Source organism: Portunus trituberculatus, chromosome 27 (genome assembly GCF_017591435.1).
Source record: "Portunus trituberculatus isolate SZX2019 chromosome 27, ASM1759143v1, whole genome shotgun sequence".
In the NCBI taxonomy this organism is placed as follows: domain Eukaryota; kingdom Metazoa; phylum Arthropoda; class Malacostraca; order Decapoda; family Portunidae; genus Portunus; species Portunus trituberculatus.
Window position 1 is genome coordinate 14544040 of NC_059281.1, and position 18362 is coordinate 14562401.

At 50.6% G+C, this 18362-nt stretch overlaps 1 protein-coding gene across 1 annotated transcript in view; it reads right to left on the reverse strand.

Annotated features, from left to right (window-relative positions):
- The window catches only part of LOC123509629 (sodium channel protein para-like), a 91220-nt gene that overhangs the window by 26135 nt on the left and 46723 nt on the right, over positions 1-18362 (reverse strand). The window contains 10 exon segments of the mRNA XM_045264062.1: positions 702-842; positions 2737-3117; positions 7336-7554; positions 8693-8866; positions 9272-9416; positions 13430-13493; positions 15110-15316; positions 15435-15526; positions 15869-15997; positions 16521-16726. Coding sequence (XP_045119997.1) covers positions 702-842; positions 2737-3117; positions 7336-7554; positions 8693-8866; positions 9272-9416; positions 13430-13493; positions 15110-15316; positions 15435-15526; positions 15869-15997; positions 16521-16726 — 1758 coding nt within the window.

An 18362-nucleotide genomic window follows, 5' to 3' on the forward strand; every position in this document is an offset into this window, starting at 1 on the left:
TCTTTACGTTACTTATGTATACTTATCGTGCATCTGACAACTCCTACGCGTTGACACCCCAAATCTCATATAACTCTAACACTTTCCTTCGTGTAGCGCTTTCCAACACGCCTCAAACACGTCTAAACAAAAGAACATCATGTATTACCTCCGCTGCACGCCGCCAGGGGATTGAGTCTCCCTCTAGCGGGGCGGGGCGGGGCGGCGGGACGGGGCGGGACAGGCTGGGTCTCTTATTTTCTACAGCCCGCTTGCCCCTACAAAAGGCTCCGTGGATACCCGTGAAAAGCCGTTGGTGTTGGGTGGAGCTGGGTGGAGGTGTGGCTTCTGTGGTGTTGATGTGTGGTACTGGTGTCTGTGCTGGTGGTGGTGGTGGTGGTGCTAGGTGTGGTGTGGTGTGGGGTGTGGTGTGTGTGCCTACGTGGGTGTGGGGGGGTGGCGGCGAGACAGGAGGAAGGCTGAAGGGAGGGAGTCAACAGGCGGAACTCGAGAGAGAGAACAGGAGAGAATCAGAAGCTTATGTTCGTGTGTAAGAGAGAGAGAGAGAGAGAGAGAGAGAGAGAGAGAGAGAGAGAGAGAGAGAGAGAGAGAGAGAGAGAGAGAGAGAGAGAGAGTCAGTCAGTCATGAAGAGGAGCAAGAGGAGGAGGAGGGGCAGCAGGGGGATGGATGAGGAACAACACGATAGTCGAGACCTACTTACAGCGTCCTTGTCGATATACTCAAGGGTGATATCTGGCCCAAAGATCTCACGAATGATGTTATCTATCACCTCGTCTTCTTTCCTGCGCATTGCCTCGCCCTCCGGCCTCAACGGGAGCATCTGGAGCATGTTATTGTCCAGCTAAGGGGGGCACAAACGGTACAGTTCTTAGCATCCCGCGACGCCCGCACCACAGGAGGCCCCGCGGACCTCAGCCACTCTTTACACTTTGCCACGCCCCTCATCGGCCCCGCCCCGCCTACAGCCCCGCCGGGTATCACGGGGAAACTACTGACTTGGGACATGCTGGGGCCCTTAAGGCTTTCCCAGGGCACGTCTGTTACAAGAGGCCCCGTATTCAGAAACGCTTTGCTCTCTCACCACGACTATTTTCAAAGGCCACAGAGATGATTAGCGGGATTCTCAAGAGTGCTTCTCGTGCTAATAATGCAGAAATCTTGTTAATCTGTCCCTCCAAGCGTAAAAAAACACCCTTAAAAACCCGTGCCACTTCAAGCAGAGCCTTTTGAAAGTAGTGGCGGCGGCGCAGGAGTGTTTCAGCATAGGGTCCACAGTGAGGAGCAACAGTGACAGGGACAGGTAGGCGACACCAGCACCAGCGTAACCAAGAGGCCATCTGAGGCAGGGAAGTGTTGTGAGTGATTCAAGTCTCAAGGACACTCGCAGGCGCCCCTGGAGCTGGCCTGTATGCGCGTGACGACCCTCGGGGCATAAACAATGGCTGACGTCCGGTAGGGGGCTGACAAACACATAATGAACTTCAATGTCACACAGAGAAAATGCGAATGACGCCCTTTCACATCATGACCATCCACCCTGCACTTAGCCTACCTCAGCGTCCTGGTGAAGGGGAGGGAAGGGTGACAAGCCTGACCTCTCCTGACCTGACCTAGCCTGAGGAAGGGGCGGAGGGGGGAGGGCGGAAAGGAAGGAAGGAAGGAAAGGAAGGAAACATAGGTAAACATACTCCGCTACAGGCATAGATGGTAGACTGACCTTTGCTTATCCTACTGGTTTGGCTGAGAGGGACAGAGAACAGAGAGACAGGGAGATAGAGAGATACGGAATGGTGTGACACGAGGAGAGAGAAAGAGAGACACAGATAAAGAGAAAGAAAAAGAGAGATGGAGAGAGAGAGAGAGAGAGAGAGAGAGAAGAGAAATAGTGTAAACCCAAAGGCTCACACTGCACCATTACGAAGGGAGTCACCAAGCTGTCTGTCATGGCCGCTGGTGACGGAAGCTGAATCCACACAGGTGCTATAGGATGGTGAGCGAGTGAGGGAGGCGGCGTGCGGGGGTGTGGCGAGGATGGGGTGAGGTGAGGTGAGGTGCAGATGAGGGGGGTGGAGAGACGAGGGCGCTGGGGGGGCATGGAGGGGAGAATGTGGTGTTTGGATCTAGGGAGGTGAGGGGCGGGATGTTGGGGTGTTTGGGTGTTGGGGTGTAGGAGTGTAGGGGTGAGGGGGGGCGTCATTGCCTTGTTCTCATGACCTTGTTCTTTGCTGTGAGTTGGTGAGTCATGAGGGGAAGGCGTGTGGGGGTGTCAGGGAAGGGGAGAGGGAAAGGGAGAGAGGAGGGAAAGGGAGGGGAGGGAGGGGAGGGAAGGGGCACGCACGCTGCTGGGGGGGGGGTAGGGCAAGGGAAAGTTGCTCTCATAGGCACTCACTCGCTCGCTCGCTCGCTCACACACACACACACACACACACACACACACACACACACACACACACACACACAACAAGGAAAGAAAGATATTTCTTTCCTCTCTCTCTCTCTCTCTCTCTCTCTCTCTCTCTCTCTCTCTCTCTCTCTCCCCAACACACACACACACACACACACACACACACACACACACACACACACACACACATACACACACATAGTGGGAAAGGGGAGGGGGAAATTATTCTACTTTAGTCATTATGAGTTGAGGGGAGTTTGGGTGTGGGGTGGGAGAGGGGAGGGTGAGGGAGGGGCAGGGGAGGGAGGGAGGGAGGGCAGGGGACACACACCTCGGGCGGGAGGGAGGTGTTCATATTGCGGGGGGATCTGTTGAGCAGCTTGGAGGCCTTGGTGGTGGGCGGCTTGCCGTTGAGGAGGTCCCCGTGGGAGGTGTAGGAGACGCGGGACATGTGGGAGGTGTAGGAGTTGTGTCGGGACCCCAGGGTGGTGTACACAGGCACGATGATGGCGCCGTTCTCCTCGCTCATGGGCGTCACGGCGTTGGAGTCGTCGGCGTAGGGCAGGTGTTCCATGGCGTCCATGTACGTGGACAGCACCAGGGGCTTGCGGTCCCCGAAGCGGCGGCCGTTGGTGGTGCGCCACGTGCACTGGTGGCTGCCGCGAGACCCTCGGCGGGGGTTGTAGGGCGACCCCGGCAGGCTGATGCTCGCCTGCAACGAGACCGGCCTCAGGGGGTGCCGGGGGCCGCCCACCTGCTCCCTATGTGCGGGGAGGGGGTCCCACCTGCGGGGTTTGTGAGGGGGAGGGAGGGGAAAGCTTCCGTCGGGAGGGGAAGGGTGTGAGGGAGCCGCTCACTCGGCCACTCCTGTGTCGCCGTCGCCGTCATTAAAACAACAACAACAGCGTGAGAGAAAAGAAATAAGCGGTGAGAAAGCGGTGCAAGGAGCTAACCGTGCTGTGCTGGGCGGCGGGGCGAGGGCGAGGCGGGGCCGGGGTTCTGGCCGCCCCGTCCCGCCCTGCCCCGCCAGGCTGAGGCGCCGTCAGAGGCGCAACGTGAGTGACCTGCGGGAGAGGCGGGAGGAAGGAGAGAGAGGCGAGAGAGAGGGTTTAGCAGGAGACAGGACAATGGCCCGGCGCCGCACCCTCTGGCGGGGCGGGCGGCGCCGCGGGCCACACTGCTCTATACACCTACTCTCCCTGGACACTCCTACACCCGATGCCGCTACTCTACCAGCACCTCCTCCTCGGGGCACCACTACACTCTACACCTGGACTACACCCACACGTCCAGCAGGGATGGACGCCACGCGGGCACACACAGACACACACAGACGCTACACTACACTGGGCACCATCACACCACGGCGCCACTCACAGAGGAACACAGATCTACAAGTGTAGGGGAGGGGGGACACATCACACCACTGCTACAACACACCAAGCTGCTGCTTCTGCTGCTGCTGCTGCTGCTGCGTCACCAGGGAAGGAAGGGAGGGAGCCATGCAGGAACCCGAGTCCCCTGCTGACCTACACACAGTGCTTCGCTGAGCCTCGCCAGTCAGTGATCCAGCAGATCTACTACCTCGCCCTACCCTGCACCCTGAGCCTCCGTGGTGGTGTGTGTTCCCCGGGTACCCACAGGGGGCAGGGGAGACAGCATCCCACAGAGGCTCAGGGGCGGCTCACTGGCGCACACTTCATTGCCGCCCTAGAGTGCTCGAGAGTCGTGGCTACTACACTGACCACTGACCACTGACCACACCGCCACTGACTGCAAGGCCTCGCGTGTGGTGTGCACTGTGCTGGTGGATCACTGCGACTTGCTACAAGGGCAGGGGACGGGGGTAAGGGCTGGGAGAGGGGCGTGGCGTGGCGGGGGCGGGACGGGGCAGGGTGTGGTACAGACTAGACACAGCTTGCACGCGGATGCAAGGATACAGATACAGAGGGAGACATTGAACACAGACACACACGCTACAGACTGTCAATGCAAGACACACGGAGGCGATTCTGAAAGTTAAGTCACACTGAGGGACAAAGGAGAGGTCTTTGCGAATAGTGGCACACGAGGGAGAGACAAATACAGGTACTTTTAATTAGCATCCATCTACGGAGGGGTGACAGGGAGCAAGACAACACTGAACAGCTACCGTTACTGCATTCTCAAGGGAGGAGGCACAAGAGTGGCTCTGAAACTGACATCGATATAAAAAAATGAAGTTATTGAGAAGTTAAATCTTAACCAACTGGGGAGGACACAGTGAAGACTCTGAAATTCAAGGGCAGTGAAGAGATAAAACACACACTGAAACTTCTTGATATAAAAACAGACATTACTGAATGTTGTACTTGTGACGGAAGGAGAGAGGGAGTGTGGGGGGGTTAGAAAATTAACTCTGAAATTCATAAGGGTGGATATAGTAAGTAGTAACATTATAAACTCACATTACACTAATAAGAACAGCTGGGAAATATCTACTTGTCAGCACATTGATAAGGGGGAGAGGGGACACGGTAATAAGGGTTCTGAAATATCAAAGTACATTCAGTAGAGTGAGCGTAGGACATGTAATACTTCTGAAAAGACTAATACAGAGTTGAAATCACAGTCATCATCATCATCAGGAGGAGGCAAAACATGGTAAAGATCAAGAATACACAAAGAGGAGCAGAGAGAGAGAGAGAGAGAGAGAGAGAGAGAGAGAGAGAGAGAGAGAGAGAGAGAGAGAGAGAGAGAGAGAGAGAGATACTAAAAAGGAAATACAGATTAAGATGACGGAGGAGAGAAAGACAAACGAGGCAAATTACACGATATGAATAAATAAACAAAGATATGAAAAACACAAACAACCAACCAACCGGCCAGGAACAATGGGAAAAGAGAAGGGAAGGTACACACATACGCACACACGCACACACAAACAAAAGAAAAGAATAGAAAAATTAGACATAGTTTCGAAGTGTACTCACCCGGGCGTTCCCTGCCGCTCCCCCGGTGTGTGCCTGCACCAGCCAACCAGCCAGTCAGTCACCAGTTAGTCAGCCAGTCAGCCAACCAGTGGGTCAGCTGATCAAATAGGCAGTCAGGCGAGGACTAGCTAGACTGATCCAGAGAGACAGCCGGTCAGCCTGCTCAGTAGCCAGCCAGGTATGAGAATGTTACACCTCCTCCTCCTGCCGGCCTGTCACACTGTCACACTGTCATCCCCTCCCCTCCCCATCCTTCCCTCTCCCACGCTACTACTTCCCCAGACAATGTAACGCCCCTCACTGCCTTCCCCTCTACTGTCCCCTTCACAAGTCTCTCGTGCCGCCACACACGCTGGTGACGCCTCTGGTCCTCTTCATGGTGGCAGTGCTGCGGGGCCTTCCCTCTTCCGTAGAAGGACTGGAGGTGTAGTGAGGGTGAGGGGTGTTGAGAGGACATCAGTTGACCTCAGCCAGTATTGACTCCTAACTGACCCTGACTTGACCCAGAGCTCCCAGTATGACCCCAGCAACACCTCACTACCCTGAAAGAGGAATGGTGCTCCTCCTCAGTGAAGGAAGGAGTGAGGTCAGATATACAGTGTGGTACTCTGCTACGCTGGGTGGGAAATCTAGTCTGTTTTCTTCTTTCAAGGGGATTCATTGACTGGCGTGACGCACAAGCTCCGCCCCTTCAGTGTGAGGGAAGGCTGGTGTCTGATTGGTGGTTTAGGAGTGGAAGGGATGGAGCTTATGCATCATGTTACTCCCATCAGCCTGTGGTCACTCCGGCACGACCACTCACCTCCCACAAACCAGACATGCAGCTACAGGAGGCCAGGCCACCATGGTGTGACCCGCCTCCTCTACGGCAGCTCAGACCACTACACTACACCACTGCTGACCACACCGCCTCTCGCACTCACTGCTGCCTCGGCTAAGCTAATGATTAGGACTACGCAACCAGACCAGGTGACCACGATGCTAGCTAGACCAGGGGGAACAAAATGATGACTGCTGGCTAGACAACACTACACCTGGCATATACCTGAAGGAGTGCCAGACACACCCGCGCACTACACACCACTACACCCACACACTAGACAGGCACTAAACACTGCCGCCACTACGCAAAAACTACACGAGAGGGAGGCCAGTGACAGGAGGAACGGAGAGGGACTGAGCACGGCCCTAGAGGAATCCCAGGCACGCCAGCTGACTACACGAGGAGGCTGAGCAGCTGACTAAACACTGTAATCCTAAAGGGCTGACTAAAACTGACTTTGGAAGGGCTGATGTCTAAATAAAAGGGCTATGTCCCCTCCTACACGGCCCTAGGAAGCCCTCAGTGCATGACTAAGCCCTTACTAAGTCCTTGCCTTCTGCATCGCCTTCTGCAGCGTCACTAGTACTGCTGACTAGACAAGCCGACTAGGTGGTCTGGTGACTAGGCCGGTGACTAGTGGCAGCACCTCGCTAGTGAGGGACAGGCTGACTAGGCTGGGTGTCTACTGCCGGCCACAGGGGAGCACCAGGGGCACCCTAGGGCGCCGCCTTGACTCAGCTATGCAGGTTAGTGAGAGCGCACACAAACACACACACACACACACACACACACACACACACACACACACACACACACACACACACACACACACACACACACACGGAGAGACGCTAGAAGATATACATAAACACACACATACACACAGACAGATTGATATACTTACATAAACAAACACAGAGACAAAGGTGACAGAAAAAAAAGTCATGTATATTTAGAAAGGAGACTAAAAGAAGAAAAATAAGAAAAAGAACATAGATAGATATATATAAAGACAAATTCTTTTAACCAATCAACACACACACACACACACACACACACACACACACACACACACACACACACACACACACACACACACACACAGACACACACACACACGAACACTCGGCCTCACCTTTCTCTTCCCGTTGTGGCGCCCTCTGGAATCCTGCTCCTCACTCCTTATACTGGCGTCCTTCATGGTGTCATCGCCGCCCTGGTCAGTGCTCATGAAGTTCTCGTACGTGTCTACAGAGTATTCCGAAGGGGTGTTGATGGGAGAGCCTCCGTCGTCTATCCCTGCAGCCATGTTGAGGGCGTGTTGCGTTGCCGCCAGCTCCTTCTCCTCTCGCGCCTGTGGGGAGGAGGTGGAAGTGGAAGAGTTTAGTGGAGAAAATGGAAAAATTAGTTAGTTTTTCGTAGCAGTGGAAAATGAAAATAGGAAGAGATTTAAGTTTTTTTTATTATTCCACCTCATGTTTCTCTTATATGTGGATGATGAGGTGGAGGTGGAGGTGGAAGTGTTTGGTGGGGAAAATGAAAAATTAGTTAGTTTTTCGTAGCAGTGGAGGATGAAAATAGGAAGAGATCTAAGTTTTTTATTATTCCACCTCATGTTTCTCTTATATGTGGATGATGAGGTGGAGGTGGAGGTGGAGGTGGAAGTGTTTAGTGGAGAAAATTAAGGAATTAGATCGCTTTTCGTAGCAGTGGAAGGTGAAAAAGGGAGAGATTCAGGTCTTTTATAATCCCTGGTCCATTTTCTCTTCTATGTGGATGATGAGATGGTTAGGAGGTGGAGAGCTGGTTCTAGTGGAGGCTGGGATAGGGGAGAGGGGAAGGCATAGGGGTGGGGGGAAGAGAGATGGGGAGTTTACAAAATGGAGAAGTGGAAGTAAGGATGGGGAGATAACGCGTAGTGACAACAAGGGGATGGATGAGGGGAAGTGAGGGGAAGTGAGGGGAGTAAACACCTTCCCCTGTCATAGTTTGTTTTGTTTACGTGGAGGGAAAATAAGGGAGGATGACGGGGCGTTAGGAAATAAAGGGGGAGTAGGGAGGGATGGAGCAGACTGATGGATGGGGTGGAGAAAATAGGTGGAGGCGATGAAACGTGATTGATATGTATGTAGGTTGTCCTCTCTCTCTCTCTCTCTCTCTCTCTCTCTCTCTCTCTGTTCATACATTCATCCACATATCCTTCTCACTTTCTCATCTGTACTATCATTTTAACTCTTCTTCTTCTTCTTCCTCTTATTTCACTCTCTTCCTTCTCTCCCTAACTCCTAACATTCCTTCCCCCCCTCCTTCTCACCCCCCAACACTCCTTCCCTCCCTCCAACACTCCTTCCCTCCCTCCTCTCCCTCCAACACTCCTTCCCTCCCTCCTTCTCTCCCTTCAACACTCCTTCTCTCCCTCCAACACTCCTTCCCTCCCTCCTTCTCTCCCTCCAACACTCCTTCCCTCCCTCCTCCTTCACTCTCTCACATACCTTCAGCTCTTCCTCCTCAGCCAACGCAGCCTCTTCCTCCTCCTCGGCCTTCTTCTGCAGCTGGTCGTAAGACATGGCGACGATAGCCAGGATCAGGTTGACCAAGTAGTATGAACCGAGGAAGATGATGACCACGAAGAAAATGATGTGCCAAGGCCCCGCTGACCGCAGTACCTGTAGAAGACGCAGCAGGTGAGAGCAGTGTGGTGGGTTGACTTTCAGTATTAATCCCTTCAGTGCCATGACGCGTTTTCATATATATTCCGCTTATCATTTGGTGATTTTATATAGATTCAGAAACTTAGTGGGGGTTAAAATAGTGAGGACTGTGGCCATTAATCTTCTGACCTCCATAGATCCTTTCCTAATGTCAATTAAATGGTCTTATGGTACACAAATCTCAAGATAAAAATATGTCCCAGTACTGAAGGGGTTAAAGAAGAAAAAGAAAAAGAATAGGAACAAGGAAAAATCATATCACAAACACGTTCCAACCTCTCTACAGACAGACAGACAGGCGAACACACACACACACACACACACACACACACACACACACACACACACACACACACTCACCAGCTGGTAGAGGTTCTCCCAGTAGTCCTGCGTCATGAGTCTGAAGGCGGAGAGAAACGACCACCCAAAGGAGTCGAAGTTGGTGAAGCCGTAGTTCGGGTTGGGGCCGTACCCTTGGCGGCAGATGTACCCCGGGGGACACGGCCTGTGGGAGGAGCCTCACTAGTACCGGGACCTACTGGGTACTGGGAGAGGGTGTTGGGTGCAAAGGAACCTGACTGTGTATGTGGGTTTTAAAAATGGATTCTCTCTCTCCCGGTATACAATGCTATTCAGTGTATTACTGGGGTGTACTGGATCTTTTCTATCTGTACAGGGACCAGGCACATACAGTATATACAGGTGGAGGTGGTAATGCGAGTCAGGTGTTGCTGTACATGGGGTGGGGGTGTCAAGTCCGTGGCAGTGGTAAGGTGTGGGCGGCAGGGGAGGTGCTGGGTGGTGTTGGGTGTTGACAAAGGGTTTTCTTCAAGCTACAGTCGCGGTCAGGAGTGGAGTAACATGCCTCGCTCACTTCAATGGGTTCGGTACTTCTCTCTCGATCTTTGGGTCTCTGCTCTGCTAAAAAAAAATCTATCCCTGGCTGTATTATGCTACATGTCTTCAATTCAGGCCTTGAGACAGAGAGAGGAAGCAGAAAACACTCTCTTTCTATTCAGTTTGGCATTTTCTTTTCTATCTTACGTCGCCACACGAAGAATTTATCAATACCGAAGTTTTTTGAAGAAAATTTATGTAAATCAGAATCTTAGACTCCAGAGTACATAAAAAAGTTCTTTCCATTGAGTTTAGACATTTCTCTTTCCATCTTAACTCTGATATGCATGTACTCTATCAATAACATTAATCCACACATCCTCTACTCTCCTTCCACCTTGTCTTCCTAACCAGCACTCATTCTCACCTCAAACTTTCACTTTCTTTCCTTCTTCCCTCTACCCAACGCCTGACTGAGAGAGAACGCAGAACAGTGAAAATGAGTGGTCTAAATTTACTTCACTCCTGACCTCGACCCTACCTGAACTGCAGTACCTGTGGGCCAAACCAGGTGCTGTGGGAAGGTACCTGGTTATATAAAGTATCTGGTGGAAGTAGGAGCAAGTAATACGTATGGGTAGCAGGTCCACCTTCCTGGTACTGTAGTGTGTGAGGTGTTTGGGGTGGCGAGATTAATAGTCTGGCGTGTGTGTGTGTGTGTGTGTGTGTGTGTGTGTGTGTGTGTGTGTGTGTGTGTGTGTGTGTGTGTGTGTGTGCAGGCAGTGGGTACCAGAGAAGGGTGCCTGAGGTGTGTCACTAGGGCTGTGTCTGTTTACATATGCAACATGGGGTCCTAAACAAAGGTCCCTGAGTGTGCTGCAGAACCAATGAGGGGATGTAGGGACGAACGAAATGGTCACCAAACAAGGACAACAGATGCACGTGATAGTAATGCCAATAATGGAGTGATAGAGGAGCAAGAAATGAGAACAAAGGAGGGAACACTGCCAACTCAGAGGAACACCCGCGTAACTCAGCATGGCAGGCACTCAGCACAGGACGCCAAAGCAAACTCAAACAAGGACACACAAACACACAAACACACTCACTGTTTGTACACACATGCTTAAAAACACGCCAGAGAAAAAAACAATGAAGAAAAAAAACTAAATAAAGAAAAAGTAATGATAACAACAACAACAACAAAGAACAATGACAGAAACTTGACTTACTAATGGACATTCAACAAAAAATAAACTAAATATACAGCAAAAACAACAACAATAACAACAACAACAACAACAACTAACAACCCCAACAACACTACTAACAACAATAACAACAACAGCAACTACAATACCACCAGCAGCAGCATAATTAACTTGCAACAACAACAACAACAACAACAACAACGGCACGACAGCTACATCACACCACACAACAACAACAACAACAACAACAACTGCTACTACAACAGATAATTATGAACACATGCGGAGGAAGAATAAAAGGAGCGGTGGATGAGGAGGAGGTGGAGGAGGAGGAGGAGGAGGAGGAGGAGGAGGAGGAGGAGGAGGAGGAGGAGGAGGAGGAGGAGAGGAAGTGTTGGGTGAGGTTTGGATGTTAGAGGTAAGGAAACTATACTCTCTCTCTCTCTCTCTCTCACACACACACACACACACACACACACACACACAAAGGAGCAGTTTAGAGAGGAATAGGTAAGAAACAGATATGGGTTGAGGAGTCTGGGAGAGAGGGAGTGCATGGGAGGAAGAGGGAGAGGACTGGGAGTGGATACGTGGATAAGGGAGTGACTTGCTATTGACTGGGAGTGTATGGGAGGAAGGTGACGAAGGAAGGAGTAAGGGAAGAGAGAAGGAGAGAAAGGGAGAAATATGGAGAATTTAGAGAAAGAAAGAGAGTGAAGAGGAAAAGGAGACGCCATTGTGAAAGGAAATAAAAAGGAGAGAGAGTAAAAGTAAGAAGAAGAGAGAGGAAGAGTAAAGAACAGGGAATAAAGAGAGGGAATAGAGAGAAAAAAAAAGGAAAGGAGATGAGACAGAGGAGAGAAAATAATGGAATGGGAAAAGAGGAAGAGAATGATGAAGAGAATGAAAAAAAAGGGATGTGAAAGAGAAGAGAAAGTAAAGAAAACGATAAAAGACAAAAAAAAAAAAAAGAAAACGAGGAAAAGGGAAGGAGAGGAAAATACAGAAAAATGAGAAAGAAAGAGAAGAGAAAGTAAGAAAAAGAGAAAGGGAGAGTAAAAAAAGATGAAAAATAAGAAGAAAAGTAAGAAAAAGAAAAGAAAAGTAAAACAAATCAAGACAATGGAGAGGAAATTGATTGACGGAAAAGGAAGAGAGAGAGAGAGAGAGAGAGAGAGAGAGAGAGAGAGAGAGAGAGAGAGAGAGAGAGAGAGAGAGAGAGAGAGAGAGAGAGAGAGAGAGAGAGAGAGAGAGAGAGAGAGAGAGAGAGAGAAGAAGAAGAAGAAGAAGAAGAAGAAGAAGAAGAAGAAGAAGAAGAAGAAGAAGAAGAAGAAGAAGAAGAAGAAGAAGAAGAAGAAGAAGAAGAAGAAGAAGAAGAAGAAGAAGAAGAAGAAGAAGAAGAAGAAGAAGAAGAAGAAGAAGAAGAAGAAGAAGAAGAAGAAGAAGAAGAAGATCGAGAAGAAGAAGAAGAAGAAGGAGAAAAAGAAAAAGGAGAGGGAGAAGGAGAAGGAGGAGGAGAAGATGAAGGAAAAGGAGAAAGAGGAGAAGGAGAGGGAGAGGGAGAGGGAGAGGAGGAGGACATCTGAGGCATAGTAGTTGTCCAGGGAAGGGCGTGACTTCTTCCTGAGGGCACATCATGTTAAGTCGTAAGTCCCCGAGGAAGGAGGAGGGGTGCTGTGTGGTGGTGGTGGTGGTAGTGGTAGTAGTGGTAGTGGTAGTGGTGGTGGTTGGTGGAGGTGGTGGTGGTGGGGCAGACGGCTGACACAAACTTGAAGGCCCCGCACCTCCTCCTGTCTCCCTCGCCCACCCACACACGGGAAACACCTGCCTCTCTGTGACCAGCGCCGGCCAGGGGGGGGAAGGGGTGACTGCTGCCATGAAAGTGATGGTAATAAGAACAGTAAATCATAAGAAATCATAGTAATAATAATAATAATGGATGGTAGTACGTACACAGGAACAGAAACGAAGCAAAAGATCTGTACATTCAAGGTCTCTCTCGACACAAGTAGCAGGTCGAGCCGAGAGGAAAAAAAAAATCTATATCAAAGCGAAAATTAAGATATTCGTGAGTATAGTCAGTGCTTTTCTCGTATGGGTGGTGGTGGTGGTGGTGGTGGTGGCTGTGGTGGCTGTGGTGGTGGTGGTGGTGGTGGTGGGAATGTTTTGGATGCTGAAAAAAAGACGAGGAGGAGAAGGAGCAGGAGGAGTAGGAGTACGAGGCCCAGGAGGAGGAAGAGGAGGAGGAGGAATGGGAGGAGGGGAGGACGGGAAGGAAAGGAAGTGAAGGGAGGGTTTGGAGGTTGTAAAAAAACTCATAGGTGTAAAAAATAATAAACACGATGAATAAAACTCGTCCAAGGCCATTCCAGACCACACAAAAAATCAGAGGGTGACAAAAAAAGAGTTAATATAAAAATGCATGGAGAGAGGTTGAAAAAAATATATATAATTGTAAAAAATAGCTTACCCGGCACCACTACTGTTGCCGCATAAGGGACTATCCTGCACACCTTCATCCTTCAACCAATTGGCTGCAAAAATAGAAGAAGAAAAATCAGCCTTGGTTAGTCATTGTTGAAAAAATTGTTATCTCAAGAATTCTTTCTCCACGTGTTGTTGTTTTCTTTTTTTTTTTTGTTCTTTTTTTTTTAGGTTTTTTTTTTTTTTTTCTAGTTGTCTCTCTCGCTCTCTTTCTGGAGGGGGAGAAGGGGGAGGGGATGTAGCTGCTGACTGGATGGATGTGTTGGGGGAGAGAACTACGATGGTTGGCCTGCCCGTCCCTCCCTCACTCACCCACCCCACCCTGCCCGCCCCGCCCCGCCCCGCCCCGCCCGTGGCCCCCCACCAGCACGGGGCTGCTGTCGCCAGTCAGTCTTGACACGGATCAGTGGTCTGGGGCTGGAGGGAGGCTGAGGTGGCGCTATGAACGAGGTCACGTGAGGCCAGGCTGTGTCAAGCGGGATGGAGCTTTCTGGTATCTGATGGCGTGGAGGATGGGGGCGGGGGGGCGGGGGGCGGGGACGGGGGCTAGGCTGGGGCGGGAGGTGGGTGGCGTGGGTTGGAGGGAGAGGGGTCATCGGAGCCAACTGAGCTACCAGGGCACTAACATGCGGCACTACTTGGCTATACCTGGCGGGCCGCTGCTGGCGGCGACCACATCGTGAAGGTGGTGGCGCGGCGAGGTGGTGTAAGTGGCGGCACCTCCAAGGAAAGAGTCTGAGTGTTTAGTGCACGAGTCAGCGCCCACCGGAGGCTTCACGATGCGGCCGCGCGCCGAGCAGCAGAGCTCAACACTTCCTGCTTGCTACACACCATCTCCAAGGTGACCCGTTGGAGTGGAAAAAATATGTCAAGTTTATGAAAAGCTAGAGTAATATGTATTAAGTAAAGATCTGAAGACATTCATTATTTGCATTTCAGGTGAAGTCTGGTCACGTGGCGGCCTCATGCTCGCTGCACGGTGACCGAGGGCTGGGTGTGGCGGCTCCAGGGCGCAGGGCCGAGGTGCCAGGGTGCCAGGGGACACAGGATGCTAGACACAAGGGGCAACTCTAACTAGTCTGAGCCAATAAGGACGTGGCGGCCACTGAGAGTGTCCGCCACTGACTTGCTACTCTGCCAGCTAGACACCATCTCTGGAGTGTTATCTGATGCAGCGTCTAGAGTGCATCTACTGGCGGCAGGCAACACAAGGACCCGCGCGGCGCCTCTGGGCTGGGGCGTCCAGCCGCTGCGCGCCAGTACAGTGGGCAGCAACAGCAGCAGCACCAGCAGGCAGGCGTGCAGGGCAGCAGGCCCACGGGGAGCCACTGCTCACTTTTCGTCGCCCCTCCGCTGCGTGCCCTGCGCCGCCCTGGCCGCCACTACAGGCAGGCACCGCGGGCTGCTGGCGCTCTGACTCATGCCAACTCGGCCAAATTTATTGCCCCGGAGGCTTTAATCTCCAGGTTATTTTCTTGGTGAGCCTCTCCTACACTACCTGGAAGGCTGACATCAGGTGCCAAATTCCTCTGCATCATGGAGGCCGAGCTGGTATGAGGACAAACCTCTATGAACCTCTATGCCCAAACCCACCGCAAGTCCGGCTGTCCGGGAACACTCTTGTACCCGGGGTGGGCAGGGAGGCTCCGGCAGACACGTGACTTACATTCATTCTTATAAAAGTTTTCGACATCTTCAAGGGTCCAGTTCTCTTTCGTAAAGTCGAACTTCCTGATGCACTTCTGGGTGAGGACGCCCATGTAGATCTGCAGGCCGAGCAGCGCGAACACCGACAGCGAGAACACCGTCAGGATGATCACGTCGCGGAGGTTCTTCACGGACTCTATCACAGCGCCCACGATGGTCTTGAGGCCTGCGGGGAGGGAGAGGGGTCAGCGGGGGAGGGCATGCAGACGTTGGGGAGGCGAGGCATCACTGAAGAGGTGAGAGGGAACAGACACACGGGGAGGCGAGGCGGCGGAGACACAGACCTGGAACGATGGCCACGGTCTTGAGGGCTCGGAGTACCCTGAAGGTCCTGAGGGCAGCCAGGTTCCCGAGGTCAATACCCATGGTCACGTACCTGTGGGGGAGGGCATGGGCGTGATAGGCGAGGGTATGGTTGTGGCAGTGAAGTGTTTGCAATGTGAAGGCTGAAGCGGGAAATACTGCCACTGACTCACTTTGCCGTAAAAATCACTGACAGACTGACTCATTAAATATCTAACTGACTGACTGACTGAAAAACTGACAGATTAACTTGACTGAATAACTGATTGACTGACAGACTGATTCGTTTATTTATTAACTGACTGACTGAGAGAGAGAGAGAAAAAAAAAAAAAAGAGAGAGAGAGAACAGCACGTGAGGTAGAGGGAAGGACAGGCAGACAGACAAAGACAGACAGACAGACAGGAAGACTTACGCTAATGATATAACCGTGAAGTCGAGCCAGTTCCATGCATCCCTGAGGTAGGTGAAGCTCTCTAGGATGAACCCTCGAGCCATCACCTTCACTCCAGACTCGAAGGTGTAGATCGCCGTGAACAACACTCTGCAGAGAGGAGCGAGGAGTGAGAGAGAGAGAGAGAGAGAGAGAGAGAGAGAGAGAGAGAGAGAGAGAGAGAGAGAGAGAGAGATTTCATTCACTATCTAGGTTCTTTATGTATCAGGCCAGCATTCTAAAAGTTCCAGTGTCTTGTTTTGACAGGTTTTCAAAAGACTGGACTACTGGTGTGAGTTAATGCAATTCCTAGGATATTTTCATGACTCTTAAGAGATAATTCAACTGAGAAATAAATGAAAAGTAGGGAAGTACAGTGGAACCACGCGTGCTCTGGGGTCCGAGGGGTCTCCAAGCGCACGGGATCGAATCCTGTCCACGGTCCGAGTGTAGGTTAGGCTTCCTCACTCGGGGCAACGGTTTCCTAGTGGGTGGGTTTTGAGATAGGAGGCACCCCAAAAAGTACCTCCTTTAGCCCATAAATTCCCGTGAAAAGCCCACATGGTATAAAGAAAAAAAGATAGAAAAAAGAACTGTCTAGCTACCAGTTGCGTCGATTCCCAGCACTACTTACTCGCTGGACTCAATCATTTCGTTCGTGGGCATGATCATCAGGACACAGTTGGCTAGGATGGTGCAAATAATGAAGAAGTTGAAGAGCGGGTGGATAAGGATGAAGATGGCTGTGCGACGGACTGGGTTGAATGGACTTAGCAGCCACATTGCATCCGTAGCGCTGAACCGAAAGATATCCCTTCCCTTGCTGATCACAACTGTGGTCTGCCGGAAAAAAATAGCGCTGTTAGTAGAGATAAGAAGAGGAAAAAGATGGCGCTGTTAGTAGAAAAAAGAAAAGGAAAAAGAAGTTAGTAAAGAGCAAAGAGATAAGAAAAAGGAAAACGGAAAAACATAAGAAGTCAATAAAGGAAAAATCAGTGAAATAAAATAGCTGAAAGTAATGGTAGAAAATTAAGGAAAAGGGAAAATAAATGGGGTATGGTAGGGTACAGGATATGGCACGGTATGGTAGTGTATGGTAGAGTATAGTAAGGAAGGTTAGAGTATATCAAGTGTGTTTATGTATGGTAGGGCATGGCAAGGTATGACAGGGTATGTTAAGAGTAAATTGAGGGTATGGTAAGGTATGGTAGGGTATGGCAGGGTATGTGGTGGAGCAGGGCAGAGTAGGGGTGGGTAGGTGGGTAGGTGGGTAGGTGGGTGGGTGGGTGGCAGGTTGCGTGTGGGGTAACCATTGATTGTGGGCAGTATTTGGTAGGTCGCTATAGTAACATTGAACAAATCCACATTCCTGCTTCTCCACTACTACTACTACTACTACTACTACTACTACTACTACTACTACTACTACTACTACTACTGCTACTATTTCTACTACTACTATATTTATCGCTTCTAGTTTACTATGCCATATTTCAAGAAGAATAAAAAAAAAGAATAAATAAAAGAAGAATGACTACTATACCATCCTCCTCCTCCTCCTCCTCCTCCTCCTATCACTACTACTACTACTACTACTACTACTACTACTACTACTACCAGCTCTCCCCACACTATGTATGTTGTCATTTTCTTTTTAGCTTATTTGTGAGTTAATATCAATTATGGCTTTTATTACAATGGCCTTCTCAACCACTTAACTCATTACAAGAAGAAGAAGAAGAAGAAGAAGAAGAAGAAGATGATGATAATGATGATGATGAATAGTAACAAGAACAAAAAGGAGAAGGAGAAGGAGAAGAAGATGAAGAAGAGGAGGAGGAGGAGGAGGAGGAGGAAAAAAGAAAAAACAACAAGGACACCACCACCATCACCACCACCACCACCATCACCACCATCATCATTACAACCCCACCTCCTGCTATATGCCTTCTATCATCCATCTATCCCACTGGAGGAGGAGGAGGAGGAGGAGGAGGAAGAGGAGGAGGAAGAGGGGACAAGCCTGCTGGTGGGCGGGGCTGTTATATTATTCACCAATCATTGATCTCCTTTACTCCCGCCAAATTCAAGCTAACCAATCACGAAGGAGACACACACCTTCTTTCCTAGCCACCATATACACCCCTTCCCTCACCCCTGCTACCCCTGCCAGCCCCTGCAACAATTAACCAAGTCACCCCTGCGCCTCTTATCCCTCCATCTAATTCCTAACGCAAAGAAAACGGGCTATTGATTCTAGATGACGGCATTGGCTGGGCTCTCTGACGTCACTGCTGTCTGTGGCCAATGACGGTGAAGGACGAGGAAGGACTAAGAGACGTACGTGTGTGTGTATGTATGTATATTAGTGAAGTATATGTACGTCAAGGAAAGAAAGGAGAAAACGGAAGGAAAATGAAAGAAAACGGTGTAAAAAAAGGATGACTTAAGAAGAGTGAGATTGTTATGAAGCAGA